Here is an 18937-nt window from a genome sequence, read left to right as displayed (position 1 = left end):
GATATATTATTTAGTAATGCTTACTTTAAGAATAACAAGGCTTTGTGACTTAAATTTTTCCAAAAACATATCACCAACAGACAGTACAGTACACCCCCCCTTTAACCAGCTCCACTGACTCACTGCTACCAAGCTACGTCCCGTCCCCCCCCTTCAAATATCAAAGAGAGCTTAACACATTTAGACCTGAGGCTGATAAAAAAAAAAATAGAGGCTTCTAAATCCTGACAGTTTTCTGAAAAACCTATGTTTCTATGTCAGTGGTTCTGAACCTTTCCATGTCAAGGACCACCAGAATTATCTGTATTTAGCCGTGGACCCCAGATCTGAAAATATGTTGTTCCAGGGACCCCCCCAGAAGCAAAGATTTGAGTTAGAAAGAATATATATATATATATATTATACAGTATATATTCAAAGATTTTTGCGCGATTTTTCAGAAATAGATCTACTCATAGCTCATTGAGCTAGTAGATCTGCTATTTCAGAAAAATCACTAAAGTCTAACATAACGCTCAAAAAGGGGTTCCCGTCCAGAATGCGTTAAAACAACCAGGTGGTTTCATTCATTCATTTGAAGCAAACGTTTTAAATCCCCGGCCCGGTCCTTTCCAATTAGGGACCATGATGACGACATGCGTGCGGATCCGTCAGCGAGCGGGTGAAGGGAACGCTCCACAGAGGACAACAACGATGATGATGTGAGAGCAGAATGGGGTTTCTGACTGGTGGTGGCGAGTGAGGACTGGCCTCCACATGGCCACGACTCCATGGACCCGACCACAAGAAAGGCTAGAGCCCTTATGTGGGGCCCTTATGGGGCCCCCGAGGGAGAGAGATCCCTGTCCTCAAAAAACACCCATGAATCTCAGGCTTTTGCTTTTGCAAAAAGGTCTAATAACGCATTAAGGACCTGGACTGCATCTGTGTCACCTTATTATACCTTTTAACCGTTATTTTATACTTTAGCTGTTGGGGAAAAATAGCAGATCTGTGACGCTCGAGTACCGCACTACGAGCTTGTAGAGCTGCTATTTTTTGGAAAAAAATCGTCTTGCAAATCTTTGAATATTTATGATTTCACAGTGAACGTTTTTTTGACTCAAATATTTGCTTCTGGCTGCATGGAACAAAATATTTTGAGATGGGGGGTCGACGGCCAAATACGTACAATTTTGGGGGTCCTTGACATGAAAAGGTTTGAGAACCCACCGAAAAAAATAAAATGGTATAATCTTGTCTCTCAGATCTCAACGGGATAAACACACGGCCGGGGACCCTCACACGGTACCAAAGAGACGTTGATGTAATGGTCACTGACAGGGTGTCCTTGCGGTTCACTGTGTATTTATCTACTTAACCCATTCTGAACGGGAACCCATGTTGGTGTCAGCATCATGTTATGCTTTAGCTATTGAAAAATAGCAGATCTACAAGCTCATAGCGCGCCACCGAGTGGCGCGCTACGAGCTTGTAGGTCTGCTATTTTTGAAAAATCGAAGAACGACTGACATTTTTTTAATCTGATCTCAGAATGGGTTAATATATGGGAACCATGTGAGGGCATTCCGACAACACTTCAGATGCCGCCAGTCGTGGGCGCTTTGTCGAGAGACTCATTTCAAGTTTCAACAATGTTCAGAATGTATATATATATAGGAATGTATAGATGGGGGTGAATTCTGTGGTGCCGGTGCCGATGCTTTGGCTGTGAGCCCGGTGTTTTTTGATTTGTTTTGTCTGGGTTTTTGGGTTTTCTTGTTATGCATTCCCTCCTTTTGCGGAAAACAAAATGCATGTTCATTATAAAAAAAAAAGATAAATGTCAGGCCTTCATCACGCTCCATCTTTTAATGAGCACAAATGTTATCATATACATATAGATTAATGAAACAACAGATAGAACATGTCTGGCATCGATAAATGTCATCGTGTTTGTCGACACACAGATGGCAGGAGTCAACAAGGCGAGTATATCGGTCAATACCGACCCTATGGCTGATTAGTCTAGTCTGTACCATCCCTATGAATTAGTGAAAATGGCAGATCTCGCAAGCTTACAACGCATCGGCGTGTGACACATCGTGAACCTGTAGATCTGCTATTTTCGCTAACGCATTGTCGTACGTTGAAGAATACATGGTTAACCCATTCTGAGCGGGAACCCCTTTTGATGTTTTAAGCATTATGTTATACTTTATAGCTATTGAAAAATAGCAGATATACAAGCTCATATAGAACGAGCTTGCTCTTGCTAGAATCTGCTAAATTCTTGAAAAATCGTGAAAATGTGGTGCAAATCTTTTAACGTTTTTAACTCAAATCTTTACTTCTGAGTGTGGTGGGGGGGAATCCCTGGAACAACATATTTTCAGATGGGGGTCTGAAGGCAAATACAGATAATTCTGGGGGTGTTTGACATGAAAAAGGTTGAGCACCACCGACATAGAAACATAGGGGTTTTCAGAAACAGTTTTTAGAAATCGACCTCAAAAGGGGGCTTTGTTTTCGGATACCGTAACCCCCCAGAAATCCGGCACCGTCCGGAGGTCATTAGCACAGGGCTTTGTACGCTGGGCTTATCAACGCTGACGTTTGGGGGCCAGGCCCTCTTTTTACAGGAACTATAATGTGAGCCCCGAGCGGGAGCGGCACCAACTGACCTGTAATATCCCCCCCGTTAAGACTTCAAAAAGAACAAAAATAAGAGCTCTTCAAAGCGCAAATAAACAGCACGGCCATTTGTCCCTCTTCACTGTAATACTAACCTCATCCCTCTCTCTCCGTACGGAGCTCCTTAAATGTCCCACATTACCGGTTCAAAAGTCTCTGACCGCACCCTATATATATAAGCCAACCAATCAGATCAAACAAAAAAGGTGACCGCACCCAAAAGCCCCCCAGCTTCTTAACCAATAGGGATCACCCATGGTCAGCTCCCCCAGTAAAGCAGCGAGAATCTCTTTGAACTGTTTTTATGGTTATAGTTTCAAGTTTACCTGTGGGTGCCGTATGGAAGGGTTTGGAGGAGGAGGATACAATGAGGGGGTTCACGCCCAATACGAGACTGATCGCCCCTTTACCAACTCACTGCGCGATTTTTTAAAATGTAGTTAACAGTTAATTTAGTATTTCCCTCCCTCTCTGAAATCTGAAATTATCTCGTATACAGATTTATTTGATTGCATAGTCGATCTCTATACATGTCACAGAGACGGTGACTGCTTAATTAAGTTAATTTATAGACCTTCTAGCAGTTAAATTTTGTTTTATTAATCACATTTCTTGTATAGCCCATGTTTTGTAATGGCAACATCATCATGCTATTATGCCCGTGGATATACAGAGTGAACTTAACAATGATAAATTCATATGATAATACCTTTTAAATAATCACAAACATGAATTAAGTTTGTTATTTACAGCTAGGTAGAGTATTGGGGCGAGATGGAAATAGATTCGGTGAACACTCGCAATTCTTTGTATCTATAATCAGATTCTTTGTAGCTAGTGTTTTTTACGGTGGTTAATAAAAGTACAAAATGTAGTAAAAAAATAAATGAAAAATCACCATGAAGATATTGAAGAATAGTGATCTTATGAAATCGTGACCCACGATATAAAACCGAATCATGACATCATTCTGGTGCAACGCAACGCCACCTTTTTCTGACCGCGAGGTGCGTCGAACCGCGAAGCCACACGGCCCTCCCAGATAATTCACTCAACTCCAGATGTAAGACCTTGTTTGTGTTGTACAGTCAGGTCCTCTCTTCGCCTGTCTGCTCCCTATAGTTTACTGTACTACAACTTCAATTAAATGCATTTAATTTAAAAAAAGGGGGCCTCTAGTGTAACTCTCCACTCACGTGCTACAACCCCCCACGCCACCCAGGCAGGTGAAAACAAAAACCTCAAGAATAATTTGCAACAGTTTATAGGTTTGACCCCCAGGCCTCCTCTGAACATCACCTTCACTAAAGCCTTGAGGCTTTTAAAACCAGAGCTTGCTTGAAGGGAAGGGTGGGGTGGTGAGGGGAGGGGGACTCACAACTGGGGACCAGAAGGGAGACGTTGAAAGGAAAATGACCTTCCCCTGGATGAAAGATGGGGGGCCACGACAGATCGTATCCTAGGCCCCCCCGGGCAGGGCCTCTGTCGGAGGGAGGGGGGAGAAAATGAAGAGTGACAGAAGTGATTTGAGGGTGGGCCCGCTAGATAAAGGGACACCCGGGGTATGTGTGTGTGTGCTGTGGCTGCCTGCCTCTCACGTCCCTCAACACCGTGAACTCCTTGAGATCGGGTGTTGTGGAGGCGGGGAGGGGAGGGGTGCTCCCTCCTCCCCCTCCTCCTCCTCCTCCTCCTCCTCCATCTAAGGCGAAAGGGGAGGAGGGAGGGCATTTCTTTCATTCCAGGATATTTACACACCTGTTACAGCTGTAAAAAAAAAAGGTAGAAGCTACACACCGCGCAGGTAAAAAAAATCACAACACGGCTTCGCGGCGTGTCACTCAGGAGACAATGCCATCGTGCGGAGCGAGAGAGAGAAAAAGGCAAACATTTGCACATTCATATCCAGAGGCGTCACCACCACCACCACCATACCGACCTCAAACAAACCTCCCCCCTTTTCCTTGACACGACACATAAAAAAGGAACTATATAACTATACGTGTGTCGAGTACTGAACATTTTAGGTCAGGTCCAAGAAGAAGATGATGATGATGATTGCCGGACAAATTGCAGGTTTTAACCCATTCTGAACGGGAACCCATTTTGGTGTTTAGCATCATGTTATGCTTTAGCTATTGAAAAAATAGCAGATCTACAAGCTCATAGCGCGCCACCGAGTGGCGCGCTACGAGCTTGTAGGTCTGCTATTTTTGAAAAATCGAAGAACGACTGACATAGAAGAAATTTTTTAGAATCTGATCTCAGGTCAGAATGGAAAACTGTCAGGATGTAGAAGACATTTTTAGAATCTGATCTCAGGTCAGAATGGGTTAAGGTTTGTGACCTCGTCGAGCACACTCCTGCTCCGGTCGCCAACAAACAAACGAACGAACGAACGAACGAACGAAACAAACGAGGGAGGCGGGGTCTTGGAACTTTGTCTGTCGAGGGTTAGACCCTGGAGGGGAGGGAAGGGTTATAGCCTGGAGGAGGGAAGGGAAGGGGAAGGGGAGCGGAGGGGAGGGGGAACGAACGCTGCGCTGGAGGGCAGGAACCTGCAGTGTAATCAGGGGAACTCTTGCCAAATTACAGGCCAAGGCCGCTCTCTGCTAAGTGGAGTTCAATGCGGGGTCTGTGGGAGAAGTCACCCATTAAACTAATATTCTAAAGTCACGGATAGGGGCATTCCAATGCTCAACGTCAACACCATGAGGGCCAACCCAAGAAGGAGAAGAAGAAGAGAGCATGCTAACAGGGGGAAGGCCCCTGATTATTCCTGGCATTTTAAGTGTCCAGGGAAGGCAGCGCAACTTGTCTAGTAGTGGCTCCTCTTCTTTATTTATAGTTGTGAAAAAACAACCTTTCAACGGGGGGGGGGGGGGGGGGGGGAATAATGACAGCATTTACAGTCTTCTTCACTTAATGCATTTCTGAGATGCGCAGCGAAAGAGGAATGTGGCTCTCTGTCTCTCAGGTCAAAGGGGGGGTGGGGGAGCACAGCGTGGGACCGTCTCTGTCCACACTGACGTAAAGAAACTTAAAGTACATTTACTCAAGTACTGTACCCCCAACCAAAGTACAATTTTGTTGGTATTTTCTTCAGTATTTACAATATTATAATTTACAATGCGCGTGACATCATCATCAAACACAGAAGTTATGCAGGAAGGCCTATACCGAGTGGCAAAAACTACTTTCTGGCCTTGACAGCCCATGCATCCAAACAGAAAAGTCCTGTCCGATTGTATTAAACAATGTTAAACAATGTTAAACTCACTTTGCATGTTGCTTTGCCACTCAATTTGCCACTCGATGTGCCATTCACTTTAAGCATGCTCATACCCTCTATTTTCAATAGCGTTTGTACTGTGCAAATATTGTACTTAAGTCTTTTAGTGCGATTATGTGAACACTTTAGTCACTAGTTATTTGAGTACAACAGCAAATACATTAACCACTTCAGGCATATACAGTACAGATCTACAAGCTCACAATGTGTCGCGTTCTCTTGTCTATCATATCGAGACTCTCTCTCTCCACCCAACATATTTCATAATTATGAACGGGGTCATTCCCCCATACAGTACATATGAAATATGTTGGGTGGAGAGAGACAATCTCTTCACTCAAGAGAAGAAAGGTTACAACTTACAACGTAACCAAACGATGCGAGGCATTGTCAACCTTCCAGTTCACTTGAGACATTGTGAAAGTACATTTTAATGCCAATACTTTTGAATTTTGACCGAACTTGTAAGTTATAACAGAGTACTTCTACAATGGGGTATTGATGCTTTTATTAAAGTACTTCCATCCCCGTCTGTCAACAGGCGAGTTCATGTTTGCACAGCGCTGCACTGAAACTCCATTACGCATCACAAAACCAACAGCCATCTCTGCCAGCATTGAAAAGAGCGCTCATTTCTCTTCCCCCAAAAGTATAACAGGGACTTAAAAAAGTCAAAACAAAAAAAAAGGTATTAAAGGCTCATTATTGGACTGAAACGGTGGATTAAACTCCATTTAAACTTTGCCAGTTGTTGTTTTTGTGATTATTATTATTGAATCAACCAAAAAATGGGTTTGAGAACATTAGCAAGCAGTTGAACTGTGCTGCACAGATTATGACGCAGGCAGAATAGAAGCACTGGGGACTAGACCCAGGCACACAAAAGGTTTTTTTCTTTCTTTCTGTAGCACATTTATACCTGGATCACTGTTAAACTAAATGAAAACTAAGCTATGATGACTGAAACTAAAGACTAAATATATCATTGACAATTCCGTCAACAGCATGAGGAGTCCAAGAGGCTTCTTTTCACCTGACAGGGGGGGGACTTAGCATGTGGAAGGAACACGTTATTCAGACCAGTTCCTTTCCCCTCAGGTGCCCCGGTATAGAGACTAGGATTACTGCTGGTAAATGTTCTTTTTTGTGAGGGTACCTATACTAAAGGGGACAGTGACACGGGGTGAACATGCAAACTCCACACAGAAAGGCCCCTTTCGCCAATCTGTGAAGAAGTGGGGAAATTGATATAACAAAAACGATATACGTGCCAAGTTACTGTACATGGTTAAATGTGTTGCTCGAGGACACTTGAGCAGGCCACGCTGACACGCAGCCAGGAAGAGCCGGGGAATCCAACTACTGTAGGAACATTCTGCTTCCACGACTGCCGCTGTCATCTCCTGAGATACTGCCGGTAGCATCGTGAGAATCTCACAGATAATAGCCAAGACATCATCAAACAGGTGACAGACTAGTCGGAGACCAGGTTTGCTCAGTAAAATCAGACCAGTATGAAACGAGTGGTGCAACAGCACCCCCTATTGGTACTCTAAACAGCGGGACATAGGTTAGGACATGGGGACATTGCTGCGCTACAGTATTAAGTGGGTGCGGTGTGCAAAGGAATGAACAGATGCATATAAAACATTATATAAAGACTCTACCTGTAACACACGCACTCACATACGATCATAACACAGGCAATCATTAACATTGTCACAGACATAAACACATGATGTCCGTCGACCTGGCTGTGAGATGGTGGTGACTAGAGTTGTTACGATAACAAGACAAGTAAGACGCCCTGACGAGATGCCATTACTGCTATGCCCAAAGGTGAGTATGCCAGTCTACTCTATATCATTGTATCTTCAATGCTTCAGTTGATGTTGCACTACTACCGTTTGTATTCCTAGATAAGTGGTTCCATTTGTACACTTCCAGAGTTACAGACCTGTAAGGGTCCATTTGGAACCCCCTCTAGGAACGTATGTGTACATCTCCAGACATAAACCACATGATGCTTACTGCCTCGGGTGTGGGATGGAGACGATGGATGGATGGTGGAGACTCACCTGGTTGATGGAGTTGGCCGTGCAGGAGGCCAGGCCCGTTCCCAGGGTGGTGATGAGGAAGATGGCGGGGTCAAAGGGCACCGGAGCCATGGCGTAGCCCGCCGCTGCCGTCGCAACCACGAGCGCTGGAATGGAGCCACAGAATCACAGTTAAAACCCATTTAGACCCAAGGCTGATTCTTTAAAAAAGGCTTCTAAATCTAAAACAGTTTTCTGAAAAACCTATGTTTCTGTGTCAGTGGTGCTCAACCTTTTTCATGTCAAGGACCACCAGGATTATCTGTATTTGGCCACGGATGCCCATTTGAAAATATGTTGTTCCAGGGATCACCCCCCAGAAGCAAAGATTTGAGTTAAAAACATTCACTCTGAAAGAATATATATTCAAAGATTCGTGCCATTTTCAAAAAATAGCAAATCTACAAGCTCGTAGCGCGGCACTCGTAGATCTGCTATTTTCCAATAGCTAAAGCATAACATAATGCTTAGAACACCAAAAGAGGTTTTAGAATCTGATCTCAGGTAATAATGTTTTGGGAAGAAAAAAAATAATTATGCAAAATGACGTCCTGGCACAGGGGTTTATAGTGCTTAAAACCTAACCTGTCGTTCCTTGGCTTGGGTTAATTTGAGGATATTTCTCCTGAGACCGTCTGCCGCGTGTGGTCTATTCATTTAGAAAACAGCACATTGTCCAACATCGTACCATTCCCCATCTTGTAATATAATTGAATTAGCCTTTCCACCCTCGAAAGAAAAGTACATGAGAAATATGCAGTTATAGAATTAGCATCGGACAAACAAATCCATATTCTTGTTACTGAATTATCTATTGTATACTCTGTCAAGGGCCGTCAGATTATGTCCCAGATTAGTCCCATTAGGAAAACAGCAGCAGCAGGAAGAGTGATGTGATTTAGTATTATTTAGAACGACCTACCATGTCATCTTCAAAGGGATATTTAATTTCACGTTCAAATAAAATAAACTTAATGTGAAAATCACATTATTTTTCCAAAACCTTTTTTATTTATAGTATACAGTATCTATGGGGTCAAAATATTTCACCTATTAAATGATCGTCATCCCGAGAATCAGTGGTTCTCAAAGTGAGGTTCCGGGGAGTCAGGGGGCCCCCAGGGGTTCTTCGTGGGCGTTACAATTTACAATTTAGGGATTTAGCAGACGCTCTTAATCGGCGTTAAGTAGTCCCCAGCATAAGTAGTAGTAGTAGTAGTTCATGTTGTCAGTTAGGGCATTAAGCAACTAGTTTACTAGTTTACTAGTCGCCTAGTAAACTAGTTGACTAGTAGACTAGTTTACTAGTAGACTAGTAAATCCACTAGTCGACCTTGTTGGTACTAGTTGACTACCGGTAGTTGATAAGGAAAAAAAAAGTGATTCTTTTTTTAGTTTTTCTTTTTCTAGTTTACTAGTTTACTAGTCGACTAGTAAACTAGTTGACTAGTAAACTAGTTTGCTAGTCGACTAGTAAATCCACTAGTCGACCTTGTTGGTACTAGTTGACTACCGGTAGTTGATAAGGAAAAAAAAAGTGATTCTTTTTTTAGTTTTTCTTTTTCTAGTTTACTAGTTTACTAGTCGACTAGTAAACTAGTTGACTAGTAAACTAGTTTGCTAGTCGACTAGTAAATCCACTAGTCGACCTTGTTGGTACTAGTTGACTAGTTGATGAAAAAAAAAGTGATTATTCTTTTTCTTTTTATTCCTGATTTTGTAGGCCTATAATCTACCTCAAGGTAGATTATAGTTATAGTCACCAATGTACACAGTTTATTTAATTTTTTTTCTTTACATAATAGGTAGTTAAACAACTAGTCGACTAGTAAACTAGGCAACTAGTCAACTAGTAAAAAGTACTAGAAGTGAATGCCCTAGTAGTGTCAGTCAGAAATGAGCTCAGAACATGCACGTTATGATCAATGTGCGTGGACTGGATGCAACATATATTCAGGGAAATAATAAAGAGGTTTTCTTTTTTGTCGGACCGTTAAAAAAAAAGATAGTGAATGTGTGCACGAGCACCCAAACAGGTCGGGAGGGGCTGAGCAAGGCCTTGCCTATAGCAACAACTGTTGTCAAAACATGGATTTGAGAGATTAAATTTTTTTTCAAACTTTCCTTATGAATCCATAAAAAACACTAATTGTTCTAAAAAACAGCCATAGACGTTATGACATTAATGTGATAAGATCAGCACAAAATGTGATGAGGTCAGCCACATTTGGGCAAGTGGCTATGGCTGTTTTTAGCCCAAGGAGTGTATCTATAAAGCCCTGAACACACACCGGGTGCGCAAAATAGAACAGTGGCGTATCGGAGCGTCAGGCGAGGACGTGAACGCGTGTCGGACGCCGCCGGTGTGGGAGGATAGGTTAATTGAAAATAACGGAGGCAGCTGTTTTGACGCGCGGCGTTCGCAGACGGTGTGTGATCATGGGCTTAACCCATTTTGGGCATTAGCATTATGTTATGCTTTAGCTATTGAAAAATAGCAGATAGGTCTGCTATTTTTGAAAAACTGAAGAACCACTGACATAGAAACATAGCTTTTTTCAGAAAACTGTCAGGATGTAGAAGACATTTTTTTAGAATCTGATCTCAGGTCAGAATGGGATAAGACAGACAGACTGCTCCTGTACCTGTGAGCTTGATCTTGGCCAGTCGGGCGTAGACGTCGGGCAGGTCCGACAGGTCCACCTTCAGCTGCTTCCACTGTCTGTCCAGACGGGCCTGGAGCTCCTCCTCCGTCTCCACGTGGACATGAGGAGCCTCCAGCACCCCGGTGACCGCCGCCGCCCCAGACATGCCCACGCGAGGAGCCTCCAGCACCCCGCTGACCGCCGCCGTCGCCCCAGAAGACATGGCCGCCGCAGATGTGGCCGCCTGGAAAATTAGGGTTTGTCACAATTATTATTCCCCGTGTTGTTTTTTTGGCAGCAAGGGGAGCTTTCAGGTAATAAATGGTGCATTTAAATGGTGCATTTATATAGCGCCTTTATCCAAGGCGCTTTACATAGATTGTGCATTACATTCACCCATTCATACACCGATGGCAGCGGAAACCATGCAAGGCACCAACTAGCACATCGGGAGCAATTAGGGGTTCAGTGTCTTGCTCAAGGACACTTCGACAGTAACTCTGGGGGAGCCCGGGTTCGAACTGGCAACCTTGCGGTTCCCATCCAGGCACTCTACCCCTGAGCCACCGCCGCCCCTCAGGTAGGAAGGCGACAGGAAAATGGAGATGGTGGCTGTCAATATATGGGGGCGCGGGGGTGTATCGGGTGGGGGTGTGGGTAAAGGAGCAACTTGGACACTCTTGCTCTCTCCTTGCTCTCCCCTTGTCCCCCATATATGGGGACTAGGTTGGTGGAGGGTGTGTAGAGCCCAGGATCACATTAGATCATTGACACAGGGGTGAAGAATGGGTTACAAAATCGTGGGATACATTATTTATTTTTAAAGAACAAAAAAGGCACCTTAACAGTGCTCGACAGTGTGCGTAGATTCTGTTCTTACCTACGAACAAATCACAGCTAAGAAAACATTGAGGGATCCCAAAACCTTCTTAAAAACTTCCCAAGTGGGTCTAACAAATTTCTTCTTAAGAACTTCTTAAGAACGGTTGCATGAGGCCCACTGTTGGTTGTCATTGCATGCCAGTTCCCACCTGATGTCGTGTGGGAGTTCAGAATGATTCAGACCGTACCGAGTAACTGTTAGCTTACACAAAGTCTTAAGAGTAGGACTCAAGTCTAAGATGAACAGCTCATCAGTGGGTTTGTAGTCTTCTCTGCATCCTCCAAAGAGGATGATACGATCTCCCACCATGCAACAGCACATGCGACACGTTGGATATGGGCCTTTCCATTTGGGCTCAACCTTCTTCCAGGAGAAGGTCTCTGGACTGAATTTCCACACATCGTTGAAGAGTGTTGCCCTGAACCCAAAACCACCAAATATGTATATCTCTCCATTGTAGGTGAATGCTGAATGATAAAAGCGTTCTTGTGGAAGAAGCTGTGGCGGTGGTGTGTTCAGCCAGACATTGGTCTCTGTGTCAAACACTCTGGTAAATACCCGACCATCACCACCACCAATTACAAACATCTTTGTCCCAATGATGGTAGCAGAGTGATGTGTTGAAGGACACGGCCGAGCTCCTCGGGGGTTGATCAAACACCAGACCATTGTGCTGGTGTCCAACTTGTACAAGTCATCCATTGTACATTGAGACTTGGTGAATCCTCCGTGGATAAACATGAACTTCTTCAACACACAGGCTGAGTGGTAGGTCCTCGCCTCTGGAACGGTCCCAGAAACCCTGGGTTTCAACCACATGTGGGCGTCCACATCAAATGAATAAAGCACATTTTGGTACTCCCCTCCACAGTGGCCTCCCCAGATGTAGACTGTATCTTCTACCAGCACGGGTGTGTGGCCACAGCGCATGGTGGGAACCTCAAGGTGACCGTCTCCTCCTCCAGGACTCACTGGAGGTAACTTCTTCCAGCATAAAGACACTGTGTTGAAGACATGGACATCCATCTGATCCGTCACTCTACCCCGGTGACATCCAAAGGAATAAAGTTTGTTCCTCACTGACACAGCATGATGGCATAGCTTTGGTGGTCCTGCTTTGGAAACGGTCCAACACAACATTGCCTTGTCGGTCTGTCTCTCTCGGTCTCGCTGTCTCTCTCGGTCTCTCTCTTATCAATCTATTTCTCTGTACCTCTCACTCAACATCTACTACTATACAGTAATTTTCAACACAACGCATAATCTTAAACATTATTCGGGTGTGAAGTCACACAAAACACAAACTGTTGCCATGCACGCCTTGCCTCTTTTATTGTGGCTAGCTGTTATCATATCATAGATCCCAGTTCCAGGTGCCAACATATGGGTTCATTTTAAGAGTTTCCCGCGCCCCCACATACTCTAGTATCAGTGGCACAAGCACACACCGTTTACGTTTCGTCAGAAGCTTCTACGTGGCGGGAGCGTTGGGGTACAAAAGGCACAAATTAAATCCAAAATTTGAACGGCAGAAGATCCACCAAGATTACGATTTATGGACGTTTGAAAATCCTCCTTTCAACTGCTTTACACGGTGATTATATTTCCGATCCCATAGATGGAGCGGTGGGGCGTTGCCATAGCAACTGGACCAATGTCAAAAGCTGCCGTGGGATACTCAATTATACGGACATGGGAAAGAAATCATTAAGAACGGTGTGCTGACTTCCTACCTTCTTTCCTCGCAATTATTTTGTCATAATCGTGTACATGTTCATACATGAAATATATAATAATAATAATAATCTAGTATAATATATAATAAAGTATATATTAAAGAAAAAATGCTACTCATTTCTAGGTACATTTCAGTTATTTGCCATATCTTTTTTGCATTTTTCTTTTATTATTATCACGAAGCCTACAAGGCAAACGGAATTGTAATTGTTATTCATAAATGTTCCAATTTCCAAAGACACAAAAAAAACACACAATTAAAACCGTTGAAATCGCAAATTATTTACAACTAACCCGTCGACTTAAACCTCATCGGCAGACAGACCCCATCATACCTGTAATGTGGATGTCTCCGCCGCAGGGACAGGGTGGAGGAGGAGGGCCGACGAAGGCGACAATGTCACCGGTTGCGTCACTACCACATCGCTGGTGGTGATGGCGGCTGTGATGGCGGGGACCTCCTCTGGGTGCTCCAGGACAGCCCTGACCTCCTCTGGGTGTGGTGGTGGTGGTGGGTGCTCCAGGACAGAGCTGACCTCCTCTGGGTGCTCCAGGACAGCGCTGACCGTCGGTACGCGCTGCACCTGCCTGACCACGTCTCCGTCCCTCTCGTCCACCACGATGGTCAGGACGCTGAGGGCCGCCTGCTTGGGGACGGCTCGCTGGTGGAGCTCGTTGGTGCTTTTGGCGACATACTGTTGGAAAAACAACAACAAAAAATACAGTCTCGGTTTTGTTGTTCACGTCTGTCATAAAGCCTGGGTTAAACCCATTTATAGGACTGAGACCAGATTCTGCAACATGTCAGGCTAAATCCTGAGTTTTCTGGAAAACCCATGTTTCTATGTTCAGTGGTTCTCAAACATTTTCATGTCAAGGACCAGCAAAAAATATATGTAATTGGCCGCCGACCCCCAACTGAAAATATGTTGTTCCAGGGGCCCTCCCCCCAGAAGCAAAGATTTCAGTTCGCTCTGAAATATATATATTCCAAGATTTGCGCCACCTTTTCACGCTCATAGTGCGTCACTGCTACGAGCTTGTAGATATTGCTATTTTTCTGTAGAAAGTATATAACAGTATAACAATCCTTGGGGGTGAATTTAGTGAATGATAAGGGGACGTCGCAGGACAACAGCAGTAGCTGTGTGGGGTGAGCAAATTTTGGTGCCCAAATGCAGAAGTGCAACCGAGCGCTCAACGTTAAAGCCCAGCTGCACGGGGTTTCCCGGTCATGAATCCACTTTCTCTTACCACTAGAGCCCAGCGCTTCAACGTTGGAGCAGCGCCTCACTGGCCCCTTGAACGCAGCGAATCAGGCTAGTTATTTTTCAGCATTCCAGTCCACATTTTGTAGTAAAAAACACAATAACAGTCCACATTATTATTACACAAACAACGACGTGCTCCAGCCTCCAGCTGTCCCCCGACATTCCAATCGCCGCGGAGAAGACGTGATGTCACCTGCAAGTTGTATGATGCTGTCGCATATTTGGCAACACGGCCGTGTGTGCAAAGTAAACAAAGACTCTACAATAGGCGGGACAGCAACGAGGTGATGCCAGGTCCCCGAGAGCTGTAACAAAGACCCGCTCTGTCGCAAAGAAAGGCAAAGCACAACATACTGAAATATCTCCTGCGTGTTTGTTTTGTAAACCATTCACGGTGTCCTCCAGCAGCATGACTGTACTACGGACCACAGTGTTGCCAAGTCCGCTTATTATTAAGCGACACTGGGCTTGTTTTTTGTCTGTGAAGTCGTGTATATTAATATTGGTATAACTTCGGGTTGAGTTTAGATTTTCGTCTGGGGGGCGGCTCGTTCCTAAATAGGAGGTGCTCATATCACAGATTTTAAATCGACCGTTTTTTTGTCGATCTGGAGAAAGCGATCTTTTATACCATTTAAATGGTGCATATATATAGCGCCTTTATCCAAGGCGCTTTACATTGATTGTGTATTACATTCACACACCGACGGCAGAGGAAACCATGCAAGGCACCAACCAGCACATCAGGAGCAATTGGGGGTTCAGTGTCTTGCTTACAGTGTCTTGACACTAACTCTGGGGGAGCCCAGGTTTGAACTGGCAACCTTACGGACACCATCCAGCCACTCTACCCCTGACTCTGAGCCACTGAAGTGGTATCGATTTGCATCTTTGTGGACAGGCCTAAACATTCTCCCCTTCCTCCCCACACACATACAGGAACAGTTTTGACATATAATTCTAGAAATATTCAAACTTTTCCTTTGCACACAAGATCAGGATCGGTATCAGCTCAGAAAATAATTTGGTGATCGGGATGAAAAAACCTGATCGGACCACCCCTATTTCTAAAGTCACGTTCAGTGTAGCTTATATGGGCTTGCTTCCTGACGTTGTAGGCCTGAGGCCTTCTAAATCCCAACCTAAAGTTTACAGAAAAACGTACTTCTTTTTAATCAAATTATTTGAAAAGAATCCTGTAGCAACATCTAAAATGAAAGGAAAGGAAAGGTACTATGTTTACCCAGGGTAACTGGACTAAGCATCAGATACTTGTTTACAGCCAGGCCCTGCTTACACGGATGCTTCACAGGTTTAAAGTTGAACCCCTCCAGTAGAATCAACGGTACCTGTCGCTTGAGGAAGTTCAGATGCTGGTACGTGACCCGCTTAGTCGCCGGGTCTCTGTTGTAGAGCTGGATGAGGCGGCGAGCGCTCTGCTGACTCCTGAGGACCACATGTCGGACCAGTTTCTGGTTCACACCGGTACCGACCAGACCTAAACCACAGGACACACACACACACACACACACACACAGACACAGAAACACACACACACACAGAAAAATGCTTTATTCATTACATTAACACGATGCGAGCAACCGTTTTAAATCCAAGGACCCCCCGCTCAGAGTGTACAAAATGGAATCTAATTGACCCATAGGGGTCCATTTGGTTCCATTTGTACACTCTGAGTTAGACACGTTAACCCATTTTGACCTGGGAACGATTCTACAAAATGTCTTCTAAATCCTGACCGTTTTCTTGAAAAAGCTATGTTTCTCTACGTCAGTCGTTCTCAAACACTTTCATGTCACTGTTCATGATTCTTCAAAAATAGCAGACCTACAAGCTCGTAGCGCGGCACTCGGTGCCGCGCTATGAGCTTGTAGATCTGCTATTTTTCAATAGCTAAAGTATAACATTACGCTTAAAACACCACCCAAAACGGGTTAAATTATGGGTCCATTTGAAACCCTGAGGGTCCGTGGACCCCACTTCTTTGAGATACACTGCTCTAGAGCATTGTGTAAACAATAACATCATGTAAAATGTCAACCACGTAAAGCCTATAGGCTAAAGTATTATTATAGTATACAAAGTAAAATAGTTATTGCCGAGAATATTCTGCCAGCATTTTGTAGACAAACACACATAATGGTTGTGTACGTGCCATAGAAAACGCAGAACTGTGATACGACATTGAACTATAGCCACTGACTCACTTACATGATAAGGTGATAATGACATAACACAGGCTAATGTAACATTTGTCAATGGTGCAGTTTAACCCATTTTGGGGCGGGAACCCCTTTTGGTGTTTTAAGCATTATGCTAAACTTTAGCTATTGAAAAATAGCAGATCGACAAGCTCATAGCGCAGCACCGAGTGGCGCACTATGAGCTTGTAGGTCTGGTATTTTTTGTAAGTTGTGAAAATGTGATGCAAATCTTTGAATATATATTTCAGAGCGAACATTTTTAACTACGGTACAATATTTGCTTCTGGAAGGTCCCTGGAACTACATATTTTGAGATGGGGGTCCGTGGCCCAATAGAGATAATTCTGGGGGTCCTTGACATGAAAAAGGTTGAGCACAACTGACATACTAACATTTTTTCAGAAAAATGTTAGGATTTAGAAGCCTTAATCGACCTCAGTCCAAAATCATGGGTTAAAGATGGTGCAGTAACGTTTATACAGTAACCTAACATTCTCACAACGTCCTCCAATTATATTATCATCATCATCATTCAATATTGTATGAATATATTGGAGGAGCCCAATGGAAACAAGCCTTTATAAATTATAATGCTTTCTTAGTTAGTATTCAATCGATCAAACCAAAATGATGCATTGCAATGTCAAAATAAAGCACTGCTTCATGGGGGCAACAGCAGCAGATGCCCTTGTATTACATCAGTAAACAAAACAGCATTTGAACAGTATATCCTAATCCAACAACACCATACAGTTATGAAGGTAACAAGATGACTCGCCCCGTTTCTGTTATCCTCCCAGAATTTTCCCCAGTGAGGGGTGGGAGAGGCTGGACAGCAGACGGTTGGACTTTGAATTTCTCTAACTATAAACTTTCATGACAGCAGACAGCCTAAGTACAAATATAATTTATGAAAAGCTACTACATTGAAGTCTGTTCACAGAAGTTGTTGTAGGCTATGTGGGGGTTATCTGACGAGGTACCATTTGAGTGTGCAAAACCTTCGTTATGAAGACGCCATCCTTGAGGGGGTTCCAGAGGTGGTCCCCCAGCTAAACGATGGAGAGATGGGAACCAAATGGACCCTTCTTAGATCTTTAACTATCTCCTAATAGTACCACTAGCCTCGGGAAAGAAACCCAGACGTTTGTTTAATTTATAGTGCCACAATACAACATGGAATTGTGGACAAAGTCTTATTAAGCAACAAAATATTCTAAAAGTCCTTGTGTCTTGAGACAAAAATCTTATCAAATGGTGGTCCGCGGAATCAAATGCTGACAAAATAATGGACCTCGACGTGAAAAAGGTTGAAAACGAATGATTTGCAGTACAGTTGACATAAGGTCACAGGCAATGCTATAGCCGGCAATTAGTTTGACAGCTGATGCTAATTTAGCTACGAGGCTAACGCTAGCTTCAAAGAAAGCCTCACTAGAACGTCGTAAATGCCTTTAAAAGGTGTAAAAGCAGGAGAAAACGTGACGGCTGTTTACCCGACAGTCTGCTGCATGGCGTTATGAACATATTGTCATCATATTCCCCCCGTGCTGCTGTGAAGAGGCCGGTGTTGTTGTGATGTGAAGTCCTTCACATGCAGAGTGGAGCCGCCATTACGACCTGTGGATCACTTCCGAGGGTCACGTCCCATAGGCGGGAGGGAGGGACGCCGCGTCGAGCGGCTGCTGTGATAGGCTAAATGGTGCCGGTTGTCGGGGCAACCGATGCGGAGGAAAGTTTAACACGTTTAGGATATGGGATGTAGTGACTTCATTCACAGTATTGCACGTGACAGCTAGCATGGGTGATGTAAAAATAGAATATTTCTTTATTTTCCACTGCACTGCAGCACTGCCATATATAATATAACATGTATATGGCACTGAAAATAAAACTGCCTAGGCCTATATATACTAATATGTTTTTATTAATTCATGTTTTGGTGGACATGTGATTTTATGCCTATTTCTTTCCTGCCCACAGTGTCCTGGTATGACCTCAGTGCACAACTTAAAGTGCAGTGGCTTTCAACCCTTTTCATTTATTGGGAATTTGAGCCCACAGACCACCGTTTGATGAGATTTAGCTCCTCAAGACCCCAAAAGTAAAAAATATTTTGTT

At 43.9% G+C, this 18937-nt stretch overlaps 1 protein-coding gene across 4 annotated transcripts in view; it reads right to left on the bottom strand.

Annotated features, from left to right (window-relative positions):
- cox10 (cytochrome c oxidase assembly factor heme A:farnesyltransferase COX10) overlaps nt 1–18436 on the bottom strand; it is a 102248-nt gene extending 83812 nt beyond the window's left edge. Inside the window, exons 1-6 of one of the 4 annotated variants that reach the window (XM_080789092.1) lie at nt 18313–18436; nt 15944–16092; nt 13659–14018; nt 10885–10947; nt 10704–10833; nt 8041–8165 (exon numbers count right to left, since the gene is read on the bottom strand). In XM_080789092.1, the coding sequence (XP_080645218.1) occupies nt 8041–8165; nt 10704–10833; nt 10885–10947; nt 13659–14018; nt 15944–16092; nt 18313–18343 (858 nt within the window). In that variant the 5' untranslated portion in view covers nt 18344–18436. Of the gene's footprint in view, nt 1–8040; nt 8166–10703; nt 10948–13658; nt 14019–15943; nt 16093–18312 lie in introns of all 4 variants that reach the window. The other 3 variants (XM_080789091.1, XM_080789090.1, XM_080789089.1) reach the window with 3 other exon arrangements.
- Between the last annotated feature and the right edge of the window lie 501 nt (nt 18437–18937).

The sequence above is a fragment of the Protomyctophum bolini genome (genome assembly GCF_963924005.1).
Source record: "Protomyctophum bolini genome assembly, chromosome: 18".
Lineage (NCBI taxonomy): Eukaryota > Metazoa > Chordata > Actinopteri > Myctophiformes > Myctophidae > Protomyctophum > Protomyctophum bolini.
This window is presented reverse-complemented; position numbering and strand designations above follow the sequence as displayed.